The sequence below is a fragment of the Achroia grisella genome, unplaced genomic scaffold (assembly GCF_030625045.1).
Source record: "Achroia grisella isolate CSIRO2021 unplaced genomic scaffold, CSIRO_AGI_Agris_v1 utg170, whole genome shotgun sequence".
NCBI lineage: Eukaryota > Metazoa > Arthropoda > Insecta > Lepidoptera > Pyralidae > Achroia > Achroia grisella.
In genome coordinates this window covers 485,394-501,257 of record NW_026712672.1, presented here as the reverse complement: position 1 = coordinate 501,257, position 15,864 = coordinate 485,394, and the positions used below count along the sequence as shown (strand labels likewise).

The window sequence follows — 15,864 nt, the reverse complement described above, 5'->3', positions numbered from 1 at the left end:
AATAATATTAACTAAACAAATATTAGTCTTTTATTTAACAAAAAAACAACATGTTTTTATGTCTACAATACATTTAAGTTAACGACATCAAGTCTACTCAAGATTTTAATAAGAACTTTCAGTTTTTTTTTACCAAATTAAGACATAAATTAAATTAAAATACTCTTTACTGAAAATAAGAGACAAAAAGCAACCAGTACTTTAGTTTGAAGTGGCAAATAAAAAAAATATCTAAAACTATCGAGTAATTAGACTAGAACTGTATACTGTATTATGACAGACGATAGGAATCATTGCATGATATCATACTGACCCGACCCCAAATAATGGGGTAAAGGCAAAGAATTGAAGAAAACCTTACAATATAACAACTACGAAAAATTACAAAGCAATTATGTTATTCAATAACGCTTACAGCATTTAAATTAATTTTGATACACAATTAAATCCTAGATTAATATATATCGTACTATCTTTATCCAAGCAAGCTAAACCGCGGGTTACCACCTAGTATTACTATCATATAAAGCCGGTCATTGGCGAATAAGGGATTACTTTCGTGATCGTATTTTTGGCGTTGTATATATTAAATTATAAAAATAAAGTTTCTTTATAATAAATATGAAAGTACGTACCTTCCCTCATGGCATAGTCAAGTATCTCCTTAAGTTCCTGCCAGTCAACTTGACCGTCACTTCCGGCCAGTCGGTTGAAGAAATCTTTCACAGGGTCGGCGGGTGTAGGGTCTGCTGGTAGCACATCCTTGACCTGTTTAATAGCCATAAATTAATTAATAACAAATTCATGCCACAAAATAATTAATATTATACATTAAAGATAACTCATAACTATTGGTCCAATCTTTGTCTAATTTATATGTCAAAAATAAAAGAAATATTTACCATAATATTATATTTAGATTATATTTGCATTCCGAATAATTGTAAATCTTATTAAAAAAAACTCACCCTGTCGTCCACTTCACCAATCCCGACATCTTCATCATTTTCACTGTAAAAAAAAATAAAATATTAGAATAAATACTAAAAAGTTTTATTCTGCAAATTGTTATAGTTGCTACACTAAAAATAACACTTATATAATACAGTGTAATACATCAAATTTAAAGATGTTTAATTTAATAATTATTATATTATTATTATTGTCTCATTTTCACAGCTTTTGCTGTTTTTTTACGCTTTATGACGTATACCACACTTAACCACGAAAGTGCAGTGTGTGTGTATGTGTGTGCGTGTGTGAGTTACTGTGTGTACTTATTGTGAGCTTTTTAATTTACATGACAGACGTTTTTCATTTTCGTCTATTTCCAGGAATTATCGGCCAATTTTACTGGTATTCATATTATTATTATTAACGACAAACGTCCTTACGCCATATTGTTGCATTTTTCAGAGAACACGCGCACCAAGAACTCTCCTTCCTCGTCTGGTTCGAAGGTGGACGGCACTATCACGTACGTGCCCGGCTCGAATTTGAATCTAAAACAATGTTGAAGTGTTACTCACATATCAGAATATATATATAAAAAAAAATAACCACCCCTGGGTGATGGAAGTCGCAAGTCGAAGAAGAGATTGAAGAAAGGCGTAGGCTTTCGTAACCTACGTCGTAATTGCGTCGACACACTGTTATAAGAGCCTACATCATGGTATTATAATACGTGTCATAATCTTCATTAATATGTGAAGCAAAAAGTTTAGAGGAGTGCAGAATGTAAAAAATATAAAAAGTAAAACATATAAAAATATAAATACATGAATACAATAAAAAAAATATTACACATATTACCATGTATTTGCGACACTCACGCACATATACTCTTGTTTATTGTTAAAGTCTGTGGTCATATTGAGAATAGATTAACATTGTTTATTTTTCTATTATTTTTATAGTTTAAAGCAATTCAATTGAATTTCTTGCCCATTCTTTTCAATTGAAAATACTGAACTGGACGGTAGAGAAAAAATATTAATATAAAATATTTGCCATTCATAAACGGCTAAAATGTTCTGCATGAATAAATAATATTTGATTTGATTTAATAACATTTATCTACAGTAGTAGTAGTACATTATATGTTAGTAGTAATTATGGCATTTAGCTAATGCCATAACCTTAATAAATTCACTAATTGCAATATTATTAAATTAATTACGGCCGAATGTCGACCACTGGGCGACCACTAGTTCTTATAATAATAAATAATGTAATACCAACCTGGCACTGACTTCCCGAAGATTGATGAAGGCTTGCGAGCGACCAACGGAAGCATTATACTTGAAGAAGTTGAGGTCAAGTGGTTTTGGCACGTGGCCATAATCCGGCAGGCGGTAGACAGCGAAACCAATCGTGAGACACTCCAGACCCTGGTGCCGTTGCGAGCGCCGGTTCTTTTGCATAAGGGCCACGATGATCTAGAATAAAAAATAATATAATTTAACGTTTCTCCTTACAGTAAGTACATAAATAACTTTGTGATATGATGGCCTCATCCACACCGCTTTACTTCCGATGGTTGCGGGTTCTATTCCTCGCACGGTGCAAACATTTGTAGTCAAAGTATGATTGTTTGTCTTCAATCTGGGTGTTTTCTATGTTTTTACTAAAAAAAATATCTAAGTATTTATATCAGTTGTCTAGTACCCATAACACAAGCTCTGCATACCATAGTACTAGATGGCGCCGTACCTCTCCAGATAACATAGATTGAAATTCAGTGTAAAGTCAGTCTACATTTTGACTCCGCGTCGAATGTACGCGTTACTAATAAACCATATAGCACACAACCAAACATACTTAATATGTACAATATATAGTACAATTATTTCACTGGTATACTCACTACCTAGATATTCTAATAAAAACATAAATGATGTATCGACACCTCATCACATCATATATAACTCTAAATGGTGATGCAATAACTATCGAAGTACAGGTGTACAGGTGTACAGGTGTATGACCTACCGTGCATTTATTCTCATCATCCCCTTCATCGACGTCGGTGAGGGTGACCATGTATTGTGGATTCCGCCAGAACGTGTCCAGATAATTCCTGCAACCTCCAGCTGTCACACCTGCAACATTATAAACACATTTTCATATCATTCAAATATCTCAGAAAGCTGCTTGACAGCTGGAATAGGAAAGACAGAGTACCCCTTGACTTTACTATTTCAGCAGATGACTTTGTACGAAGTCTACATCACTAGCTGCCTTTACACGTACGCTTTTACAAACGGGAAATCGCAGGAAATGTAATGTAAATGTAGACAAAGATAATGAGAAAAACCGCGCGGGCTTTAGCATCTTTTTGTAATAAGTAATTATCATTGTAAAATGGTAATGATATCTGAATATTGAGCAAAGACATAATTATAGAGTTATTGATAATTTATAAATCTATTTGATTTACTTACTTAGAATCATATTTCGTTAAGTAACAAATTAAAATCTGAATTTACGATGTAAAAACAAGTTTCTTACCTCTAACCCATTCTCCTTCAAACACGGACATCTCCCATTTCTTAGTGCAGCCTTCTGGACACTCCTCAGGGTCCAGGGAATCAGGGTTCAAGTTACAGATTTCTACTCTGAAATTAACAAATACACCTGATTGAATAAATCCAGATAGACATGGGTACAAAAATATATTAATTTTATTCCAGTTTAGTAGAACCGCCATTTATATGACACAAAAAATTAGGTGTATTAGTAAACTTACCTTGAAAAATGTGTGACGAAATCTTTGAAGGACATCCAAAATTCACCATCGTCATCAAAGGTAAGACCCAGTTCCTCCTTTTCCGATTCTGGTATGAATCGCCACTCTGGTGACCTGGAATTAGATTATAATAGTAATCTTATTAATATTATAAACGCGAAAGTTTGTATGTTTGTTACTCTTTCACGCAAAAACTACTGAACTGATTTTAAACTTTACAATAACAGTAGTAATGCGTAGGGATAAAGATAATATTTTAAGGAAGGTGTTACATATGAATGTGGATGGTTATAAGGGCAGAGGAAGGCCGAAAAAGAGATGGATGGATTGTGTGAAAGATGATATGGTAAGAAAGGGAGTAAATAACGAAATGACTGCGAACAGGTATGAGTGGAAGAGAAAAACATATTACACCGACCCCAAATAAATGAGATAAGGAAGAAACAGATGATGATTAAGGTATGGTGACTAACTTGTCGCTCCAGGGACCGTTCCATTCGGCCTCGTTCCCCCAGGGGTTTCGCAGCCGCAGCAGAGGTATCTTCCCGGCGCGGCCCGGGGTCTCGATGTCCACGTACTTGACGCGCGTCACGGAGTATGCGTGCCCCCGGATCAGACCCACGGGCGTCTCCGCCTCCAGGATGTGAGGGTCTGGCTGTAAGATACACGTTTTTGGCATAAAACATTGGAATGGTAAACAAGCTAAGACTTAGAATACAACTATAATGCAAGACCAAGGCGCCAAACGCTACTACACATCCTATGTGGTTGTAGCCTACTTATGGATAAGCCAAATATCTCCTTTGGAAAGTATACACTATACCCGGAGGAGATAAAAACCATCACTGCTAAGAATATCCTTCATTCTTTTCCCTGGCGGCTCTAGGTAGCGATATTTGAACAAAAAAAAGAGGGAGCAGAATATACATATCTATGTAGGTAGCAGTGCTACAGGTCTTCGCACCTGACAATGCCCAAAAGCCTCAATAAAAATAAAAGGCGCCTTTTCCAAAACCACTCGAAGATGTTAAATCTTCACTTTATAAGTTTCAACTCTTAGGAAATTCCTCGATAGATTGAACCCGCGACCACCAGAAGCCCTAAGCTAATTCGCTAGACCAACGAGACCGTCAATATGTATTATTCTTCAGTCGTTCACTCTTGGCAGACTGGTAATGGCTTTTATGGTATTATCTTGTGGTATGGTATCGTTGTGGTCTTTGAGGACAGAGCTCTTGCAATTTGCCTACACCTGGTACGATTTTTGGCTGCACTGCATTGTTGCTGTATAGCCGTTTTTATAATGTCAGTCCATCTCGTTGGTAATCGACCCCGAGAATGTCTGCTCTCTTCGATAATTGGCCACTCCATACAGTCTTCGTTCCGGCTAATATAAACAAAATACTTGAGAATAATCTATACTAATATTATAAAGCTGAAGAGTTTGTTTGTTTGTTTGAACGGGCTAATCTCTGGAACTGCTGGTTCCAATTGAAAAAATATTTTTCTAGGAATAGGAATTTGTCGAGGAAGGCTTTAAGCTATATAACATTACGCTACGAACAATGAGAGTGGAGCTGCAATGAAAAATATTACAAAAGGTGGGGAAATTAAATGCAGAAGACGTTGCGCGAGTCAGCTAGTGTATAATATAATATATGTACTCTACCTCTATACTGCATCCCATGAGGGAGTTCCTCTCGTATGCCTTCAGCAGGATGGTATAGAAGTTGGGCGGCAACTCTGCTATATCGTACATTTCTGTAACGCCGCCAGTGAAGTCCTCCATCGCCTCGCATGTTGACCCACCCTTAAGTGCTTCGTACGACCCATGTAATCTAGGATTAAAAAAAAAAATTATATTAATAATATCCTTGGACAATTCACACATCGCCTTCTAGTGCCAAGCTAAGAAGGCTCGTGTTATGGGTACTAGACAACCGATACAAATACAAAGATATTTTGGATGGATTTATGCAAAAATTACTGAACGAATTTTGATGAAACTTTACAATAATGGAGCTTATATTTGAGAAAACATATAAATTTGCAGCCATTGAAACCTCGGGCACAGCTATTTATTGAATTAGATACTCACTTGGCATAGGCTTTCTCCAGTAAGGCGCTCCAGAACTCGTTTCTCTCCGAGGAGTGGAGGAAGACCAGTTTGCCTCTGTACGTAGGCAGACGATCGTCGATTACCACGTCCACCCAACGGCCGTACTGCCAGAACCTGGATACGACATTCTTATTATTTCTTACTATTCTTATTATATTATTCTTATAGTTAGTTTTTTTTACAATTTTATATAATAATCATAACCTAGGACAATTCATACAGAGCCACCTAGTCCTATAGCAAGCAGAGCTTCTGTTATGAATACTAGTCAATGGATAGAAATACTTATATACATATATAATATACTTAGAAAACATCAAATCACAATCAATGCTGAACCGTTAGACCACTAAGCCGAGTCTAGTCATATGATTACACAAGACATTTCATATAAAAAAATAAGAAGGTACGGGAAGGTAATATACATGCAAAGAAGATTGAAATAGGATTGTTAGTAATGTGGACTTGACCCCATTGCTACCAATGTACCATGTCAGGTCGACCTCCACGCGGTTCCATCCATCCATTGAAAACCATCATAACACATTCTGATGAATTTGTCCCGAGAGACTAGACCTGACCTCATATTCATGTTATCATCCTCCACAGGTGCCCCGCCAGCGTAAACCGTTAGCGTAGGCGGGTGCACCATTCCATTATCACCCATTAAAAAAATACATGTATTAAGTTATGATTGTTACACAAACGTTAATCGGGAAGGTCAATTGTGTTAACAGAACTGATAACACAGTACCGGAAATGGAAGACGCCCGCATAATCCTCGTCGAAACTCTGATCATCCGGCACCACTTGGAAGAACAATCTGGAATTATGATAATCATTATATTAATACGCGAAGCAAACACTTTGTACCCTTTTTTATGAAAATTGAGCGGATGGAGGAGTATAAAATTTAGCTCAGTTATAATTTACATAGAGAAAGAATGCAGAATGCTATTTTAGTGCGACCACCAGTAATTTTTAAATAAAAAGTACATCTAATTTTTTCCCATACACATCAGGAGACTTAAATAAATAAATAACCCTGGATAATTACCACAATGACGTCTAATCCCATGATAAGCAGAGCTTGTGTTATGGGTACTAGACAACTGATATACATACATATTATACATAAAAAACACCAAGACACAAAAAAAAACACAATACAAAAAAACATACTCATGAATGCACCGTGCGAGGAATCGAACCCGCGACGTAAAAAGATCTAACTGTTACTTAGCAACAAGAAACTGTAATTTTAATGCGATGGAATATACTTTTCCTTCCACAACCAATGTGCCTGGGGGGAACCGGTTTCAATAGCATTTTTTATATATTTATATATTTTTTAATAGATGTTTAGTTCATTATAATCATCATATTAACGTAATGCAAGGATAAATATTTTTAGATCTATTACGTATTTATTATTTTGTAGTTTGTCCTGGTTCTAAGCACAGTTTGTGCAAGAACGAGTTGGTTTACTTTATAGGGATAAACTGCTATAGACAATTTAATATTAATGCAGTGCATTGCATTCCATTATGTTACAGTAGTTGTTAAGTTTATAATTGATACACTGTGTATCAATTGTGAACCTTATTGGGGACAACAATGAGAAGAGAATACAAGAGAGGGCGAGTTTAATCTTTATTCTGTAATTAAAATTAACATAAACTGCAATGTGAAATGTAATATCACAGTTTATGTTAATATTTTAATAAATTCAAAATTTAAGTACGTTATCTTTATTATTTATATTAAAATTGTATATAAAATATATAATTAGTTACTAGATATATATAATATATAATTAGATACTAGACTAATTATTAGATTAAAATAACTGTATGTAGAAATTAAGTTAATTATGATAGACGTTATAGTTTTATTTAATTTTACCTATATATTTAATTAATAAAATTGTGCAATATTTAATAGAATAATAATTAATTAAGTGCCTACGTACATTTGTAAAATTTTTACAAATACTGTCTCCTAATTAGGTTTTATGCTTTTAATGAATATTCCTGTTATGCAGAGTTAGTAACAACTATACCAGACCGAAACACCGGTAACAGTAATCTCAAAACTAAATAATTTATTCCAAAACAGTATACTTTATAATATCAAAAGCTTCATACAAGCTGTGGTATCAAATAAATTATATATATAATATAATTATATATTTTGAAATGTTGTAAATATATTTTAAATTGTTATGTTATGTTTAAATCGTTCTTTAGGGCTAACCCCATATATAACTATGCTAATGTAGTTTACGTTAGTATCTTTTTACTTACTTTCTGTGCAGCGTGAGATTCGCAACAGCCGCGAGCAGCCAGCAATCCCCGAGCTCTCCTTGTTGTACGTCGAAACGACTGTATCCCTCCACGAACAATTGTGGATCCTCGCATATTTCCTGCACGACAAAACATAACAGAGTATAAAATTCTTTATTCAAATATTATATAATTTAAGTTAAATTTAAACCCTTTTGAATAGGCATATTTATTTTTTAATCTACCGCTCATTCAGAGCCCTGTCTCATCACAAGAAGAACGAACAAGAAACTTGCGTATGCATGGGAACGCTCAGGCACAATCTTCAAACTTCTCTTTTAGATGACAGGACAATCTGATGACCCTTTTGATGAAAAGTGACTACTATCATCTATATAAACATTTAGATTACCATTTTCACTTTCATGGACATCATATATGTATCAGTTATTTATATATATATATATATATATATATAGTATAAGCTATTTATCATTTTACCGTTGTCTTTATCCCATAATTTAATGTCGGTCGCCGTACGTAGACTTCTTCGACTAAAGGGAAACTTAAAGGATTTATATTATTTTGTTGAATTCCGTTACCATTAGTGTATGAGACCACAGATATGCTGTGCGGAAACCTGACCATTGATACTAGAATTAAATTTTATCAGTAATGGGGAAGTTCATAACGAACTTCCCTATTACTAATCAAATTTCGACCGTTATTGTACCTACACACACGTGTTTCGTCTCTAAACGAGGCATTATCAGGCAATTAATAATTCGGATATAGCTTGGAAGCCTAGTGTTGACAGTTACGGTCAGAACACGAATCTTCTTTATACACACTCTATATATGATGACGATGATCCATGGTGCTGTTCATGTACCTATATAGACCACGGTTGCGACATACCACCAAGTGGACCGACAGCAGATTTGCCAGTTGCATAAAAATATTAAAAAACAATATGTTCTCATCCTTCGTAGTCTGCCTCAATTACCTTACTAAGTCATTCCAGTCATTCTAATACATAAAAAAACTCACGCTAGGTCTCAACCAAGTTATTGGTCTGTCGAGACGCTCTTTGTAGTACAGACTGCGATCAATAGCAGGAAACTCGGGGTCTTCGAACAGTCTTCCGTCAGCTAAGCACCGAGACCGGATGTCCTTGAAGTCTTGATACGTCGCTGGACCGTACGATGATGACCTGGTCTCGCCGAGCTGTAGACATATGGTTTATTAATATAAATAACTTTGTTGACCAAATAAATTAAGATACATAAGGCGAACTTTATGCTAGAAACATTCTATACAGTAAATATTTGAGATGAACAGTCGACCGCGAATCTGTACTAATTTTATAAAGTTGAGGAGTTTGTTTGTTGTTTGAACGCGCTAATCTCAGGAACTACTGGTTCGAATTGTAAAATATTTTTATGTTGGATAGTTCATTTGTCGAGGAAGGCTTTAAGCGATATAATAAGGTAAAGGGCCATATTATGGAACATTGTACTAGTTTATGAAACAAGTGATAAAAATCTGAATTACAAATAATTTCTAACGTATTCAGTATTTATAATATTATCTTTATGATCTTTAATAACCTATTTATTGATTAAATTAATTTATTTTGGTAAACACCTTAAAATGTATAGAAAAAAAAAATAGTGAAATGCACGTGTCAGGTTGCATGAAAAAAGACTGTCTTTTAGAGTTAGAGAATGACAGGTGTCATCACAATTGTTTTAACAATTTGAAATATTTGTCAATGATTCAAAAATACTTGAAACATGTTAATCAAAAGTTTGACTTATAATCTATCGATTGATATTGAATTTAAAGTACTTTAATAAGGTATTTATTTTTTATTTAGGTGTTTCATAATTGCCGCAAAAATTTCTAAACAGACCGTATTTATGGAACAGTATATTCAGTGTTCCACATCCCCCTCACATTCGATTTTCTAAGTTGTCCGTAATTATGAAACAGCAATAAGTGGACAATATTTAGTTAATTTCGTGTTAATAATTGTTAATTAATTATAACAAAGCAATTTACGTTAGAACAGTTTATATTTATAAAAATTTGCATTTAGATAAGTACATAGATTGTAAATTTCCATGAAAATAAAAAACTAACCTCAAAAATGAATAAGCTGGATGATAAATATTGTTTTATGTTAATTAAAACATATACTTAAGTGGAAAACCTGTCTGAAAAAATTAATAACACTTTATTTTATTCAAAATTTTTACGAAGCACCTACATATCACATTTTTATAGATGTTTTTAAATTAATAATTTTTATAGGTAGATACATTTTTTTTATTGAATTTGATATCTTTATTCTATAGACTTGTTTTATATTGTTATTATTAATTTTGATTGTTTGGTATAATTTTTATAATTTGATATTGGTTGGTTTTCATGAAATAAATAAACTAACTGTCAAAGAAGTGACGTTGGTAAATTTTAATTTTTAGAGAAAGAATAGAACAGTAAGAAAATAATTTGATTAAGAATCAAGTCGAATGATAAAACTAATGATTACATGACACTTAACAATGATTGTCATTCTTCTAATAAATATTCTCCTCTGATAAATACCAGTACCCAGTCTCAACAAAGCGGCCATTCCTGAGGTAATTACTGTATGAAATTATAGTATAAAATGAACCTTTAGATATGGTTACTGAAGCTCATTCTGGTATTAATGAAAGTAGTAATTTAAATTGACTAAATTTAACTAATATTTTGTTAATATAAATTTAATATTGTGCGTAATGTTGGTGATGAATTAATATTTGAGTTGAATTTGAAGTCAAGAAAAAATGGATTAAAGTTGAGTCATCAGGTAAACTCAAACTACCTTCTGCTGGCATATCTGATCAATGGATGCAATATGACTCAAAAAAAGAAACTGATCGTAAAACTAAAGAAGAAAAGCTACATAAAAGAAAACAATTATTAAATGAGAAAAAAGTGATAGCTGATGAACGGAAAAAGCTACTAGAGAACGCATTACTACAAAGGATCAAAGAAGAAATGAAATAGTTGAATTTTTGGTTTAATTTAATGTATATTTGGTTTTTATATCTTGTTTATTAATCCTAAGATTTGAAACTGTTCTTGTCATATTTACTTTGTAAGTGAATATTTATTTATTGCTTGTTTATTCGTATAATTTTTAAATCTAACTGTATTAATAATTAATAATAAAACTTTTGATACTATGAATAAATAAATTAGTAACTGAAAAATGTTTTTAATGTGAGTACTTCAGTTCATTTTGAGTTCCATAATTTGGGACATTCCCGATGGAACACCCGTACGTGTTGCTTTAGACTGTTTCATAAATACGGCCGTATGTACTTGTCTGTTATTTTATTCAATTTATTAGCATTTTCAACTAAAACTCACTTGATAATAATTATTATCACTTCAGTAGATATCAGGCAAACTATTAACTTAGAAAAATTCAATGTTTCAACTCTATTTTTTTTTAAACAATGTAAAATATTCAACTCCTACTCAAAAGGTGTCTCATAATATGGCCCTTTACCTTACTACGATCAATATTATTCATATTTGAGGGTTTCCGTTGCGTGCACTGATAATTTTTAATTAATTATATTAATTTTAAGTTAAATGATAGTAATATAAAATTATAGATAGAAATACGGATAACACATGACTGTTATCCCGCCGGATAGTCAGAGGCTTTGTCAACGTGGTGAAGCAACACATAAAATATAAACATATCCGTAGCTATACTTGGATCCAACTATAAATCTATATACTAAATACAGCTTTCAGTATTTAGATATAATCATACTACTGAGTTTTGACTGTACGTTGATAGACGAGTCAATCGATTTTTATAAATAGATATTTCTATAATATTGTATAATTGTGCCGAATGGTTATTGAGTCTTGATATTTTTAATACAACATTTTACTACGGACTTAGTTAAGGATATCATAAATTTATAAGGTTATGTATGATGCTTGCAGCTAGAACTTTTTATATTCTTTACGTTTTTGTTTGTTTTTTTATTTCTTATACCTACATTAACTTGCATTTACGGACACAGATAACAGCTTGAAAGAAAAATAAAAAACTATACTGTTAAATGGCTAAATTGTGTTTATTCTACGTTTAACAATTTTATAAGGAAGTTATTCGCATTACGAAGCAGATGTCGAAACTCCTAGCAACATACGCTGGTGTATTTTTTCTAATTATAAAAAAAATGTTTACTAATTCCCACATGGCCGCGTAGTCTATAATGTAGTATACAATGTCTATAATTTTGACACAATCCAGAGTAATACTTTGTGCAAGTCCTCTGTGTGCACCTCTATCTCACATAAATCTATCTCTAGCTTGCTTTCTAACCTAACTAGGTACTGATATGAAGGATAACTTTCTGCAGTGAAATTACAGGGAAACTACAGTTTGTGATGCTTAAAAATTTTGTCCTTAGGAACGGCAACACAAATGCGTATTTTCTGTAAAGCTAGAGGTGCAATTTGCATCACGTGGGCAGCTTATTTGTCAACATATGCATTAAATATCACATATTATAATACAAGCTAACATTTCAATAATGCAATGAGGATTAATTTGTAGAGTATGAATAAAATTTATTTATATATTTAGAATTATCAACCTAATCCTGAAAAGGATGTAGGCATTATTCACTACAGACACGTAATTGTTGCGCAAATATTTGAATGAAATGCAGTAGATGATCTAAGCTAGTCGTAAAAGTCTTGGCCGAAATACAAAGATATCTGTTTTTTTTTTTTAAATAAGATATTATATCTTCTTATTATTTAAATATAAGTTTATATTCTAAAAGATATACGAAGAAAAGATGTCCATTATTAAAATTGCACCCGTGCAAATCCTACATTTATAGAATACTACATTATATTTTTTGAGTATATCCTTGACAAACAAAACATAAAGTTGTATCCGATTTAAAATATTCCTTAAGAATTATATTCAAAATTGCATAATAAAAACAATGGATTACAATTATCCTTAAAAAACCAAAACGTACAATAAAATACAATATAACGGACCCAAAATAATTGCTGGCCTGATGGCATAAACATCTTACTCCCATTGTAACTAGGTGGCAATCGCATTTTGTACGCTTTACTTGGAGACACAGGCGATATACTCGTATTCCCTGACGTAGATTTCGCATCTTCTAATATGACTTTTGGGGACGGTATTTCATCATTAGATATTCTTCCATTATTATTTACACAACTACTATACGTAACAATAACTTGTTTCACTTGTGTAACATTTTCTTTGGTAATAAATGATTCTGATTTCTCCACTTTCGTCGCCCAAATTGGACTAGAATTGACATTCAATTGTTGTAGTTTCATATGTTGTAATTCTAATATATTTGTCATAGAATTTGACTGTTTGGATGTCACTTCTGGCGAAACTTTGCACGATTTCAGCATCCTCGCCAATTGTGGAGATACAAGCGATTTGTTCTTCCACGAATTCTCACCAGCCATAACTGTTGCATTTAAATAAAATGTCTTTAAACTACCAACGTCTTTTTTACTTAATTTAACAAACGATTCTTGCACTTCACTAGACATTCTGACGTCTGTATTTTAAACCGCACTTTGTAATTATGTTTAAGTTACTGTTTTAACGATTGGAGCAGTTTTCCTAATTATCTTAACCCAAATGATCAAGGTCTACACATTTTCAATATTGTTCAGTTACTATTTTGTTGTTTCAATAAATTTATTTTGTTTCTTGTTAAATTCTGTACAGGATTTAAGAAATAAAATAGTAGTAAATACATGTAGTTACTGATGCTACATGAATAGTAATGATTTAATTTATCATATTACAAACTATTAATATAACAATTATTACAAACAAATGAAACTGAATTATTATTTAATTGTTACATCAATTAAGTTGGTATACGACATTATATAGTGTACAGTACATAATACATGTTGGTTGGTTGTTAATAACAAAAATAAGAATTATTTGTAATAATGTAGTATTAGAAGTATTCTATATTACTATCGTTTATGTATATATAAACATATTTATCTGAATTGCAGTATCGTCATAATAATAAAACTCTTTGATTAACTAAACTATATGAGTTTAGTTAATCAAAGTGTATAAAATTTAAAAATTAAATTATTTTATTTCTAATGGACTCTTATTAACTTCATAATACTTCATAGTTTTAAAAAACTATTTCAATTAAAAATCTAAACATTTTGATCATAAACATTTTTGATACAATTTCATTGGTGTGGAGCCGAGCTTGCACTTTGTTACATTTTTTAGTATTTGTCTAAATTTTCTTTCTCTTCAACATGATTTGTTTGACAATTCAATGACAGTGCCACCGTAGTTCAGTCCTTGAATTTATTGATTTCACTCTTTATTTATAGTATTCTATAATTATTACATTCTTTATACTTTTAATTATTTATATCATTTACGAATATATTATATTTTATGAGATATTCTTTTTTATTCACAATACACTATTTTATTAATTCACTGTTTTTTTTTCTATTTTACTTTACAGTGTAGCTTACTAATACTAGTGACCGCTCGTTATTAAATTACACTATTGACTGAAACTGAACTGATAACGTTCCGTACACTGCACACATATATACACACGCTAATATAAATATATAGATACATGGCTAATGATTAACAGACATTGCTCACTCCATGAATATTAGCAAAGTATTTATTCCTACAATTTAATAGCTTTTAACTCAATTCAATTAAGGTAAAAGGTAAGCTATGTTTACATTAATTTCAGACTTGTCATGTTTTCAATTGTTGTTGCAAACTCTTTGCACATTTTTATATATTTATTTATCTACCAATTTTAAATGTATTTTCTTTTAGAATTGTCATATATTTTATTGTCACTTTTTGCCTACAACCGTTTGTACACGTACTATCCTCATTATAAGTATTTACCATTTTCTACCCATTGTTTGATTTACATTACACATACAGTCCACTCATTCTATCACCCACAATTGTATTGTAACATGTTTTTAACCGAATTTAAAAAGGAAGAGGTTGACATCTCGATTATATTTTAAATGGACGTTTTCACATCTTTTCGGTTTTCCACCGACCGCCATAAGAAAGTGGTTCGACATTCAATGCTACATTTATAGATTGGTGATATCTCCGCCAATTCTCCACCGGATTTTATATTATATTTAATATTACTAATACAATCTATACAAATAATTCTCGTTAGTTAGAGAGTATCATCATCATATCATAAAAAAACTTATATATACTATTCGAATTTCAGTGTATTTTAAGAACAGGACATATACAGGAATACATACAGGAATTTGTTAGGAAACTGTTCAATTCATATGTATTTACTTTGATGCAATTCCAATTTTCATATATAAATTGATATAGAGCAAAATATTAAAGTTATGTAATGTTTTGCTCTATATCAATTTATATATGAAAATACTAATAATTTGTTTGTTTGGTAGTATGACGATATGATTAGTATTATAGTAACACTATTAAATACTGCATTTAACTATTTATTTTATCGCACATTACATATTCATACATCTAAACATCATAGTCCACACATCACAAAAAAAACTATAATAAAAATACTGTTTCACGAGCTGAAACA

General features: G+C 31.9%; 1 protein-coding gene across 1 annotated transcript in view; it reads right to left on the bottom strand.

Annotated features, from left to right (window-relative positions):
- Nucleotides 1-15,864, bottom strand: part of LOC131841432 (calpain-A) — a 37,158-nt gene that overhangs the window by 9,897 nt on the left and 11,397 nt on the right. Inside the window, exons 3-15 of the mRNA XM_059189749.1 lie at nucleotides 9,203-9,379; nucleotides 8,174-8,292; nucleotides 6,622-6,690; nucleotides 5,847-5,981; nucleotides 5,418-5,586; nucleotides 4,222-4,403; nucleotides 3,749-3,862; nucleotides 3,511-3,617; nucleotides 2,992-3,101; nucleotides 2,242-2,438; nucleotides 1,395-1,502; nucleotides 969-1,011; nucleotides 636-768 (exon numbers count right to left, since the gene is read on the bottom strand). Of these exons, the coding sequence (XP_059045732.1) occupies nucleotides 636-768; nucleotides 969-1,011; nucleotides 1,395-1,502; nucleotides 2,242-2,438; nucleotides 2,992-3,101; nucleotides 3,511-3,617; nucleotides 3,749-3,862; nucleotides 4,222-4,403; nucleotides 5,418-5,586; nucleotides 5,847-5,981; nucleotides 6,622-6,690; nucleotides 8,174-8,292; nucleotides 9,203-9,379 (1,663 nt within the window). The remainder of the gene's footprint in view (nucleotides 1-635; nucleotides 769-968; nucleotides 1,012-1,394; nucleotides 1,503-2,241; nucleotides 2,439-2,991; nucleotides 3,102-3,510; nucleotides 3,618-3,748; nucleotides 3,863-4,221; nucleotides 4,404-5,417; nucleotides 5,587-5,846; nucleotides 5,982-6,621; nucleotides 6,691-8,173; nucleotides 8,293-9,202; nucleotides 9,380-15,864) is intronic.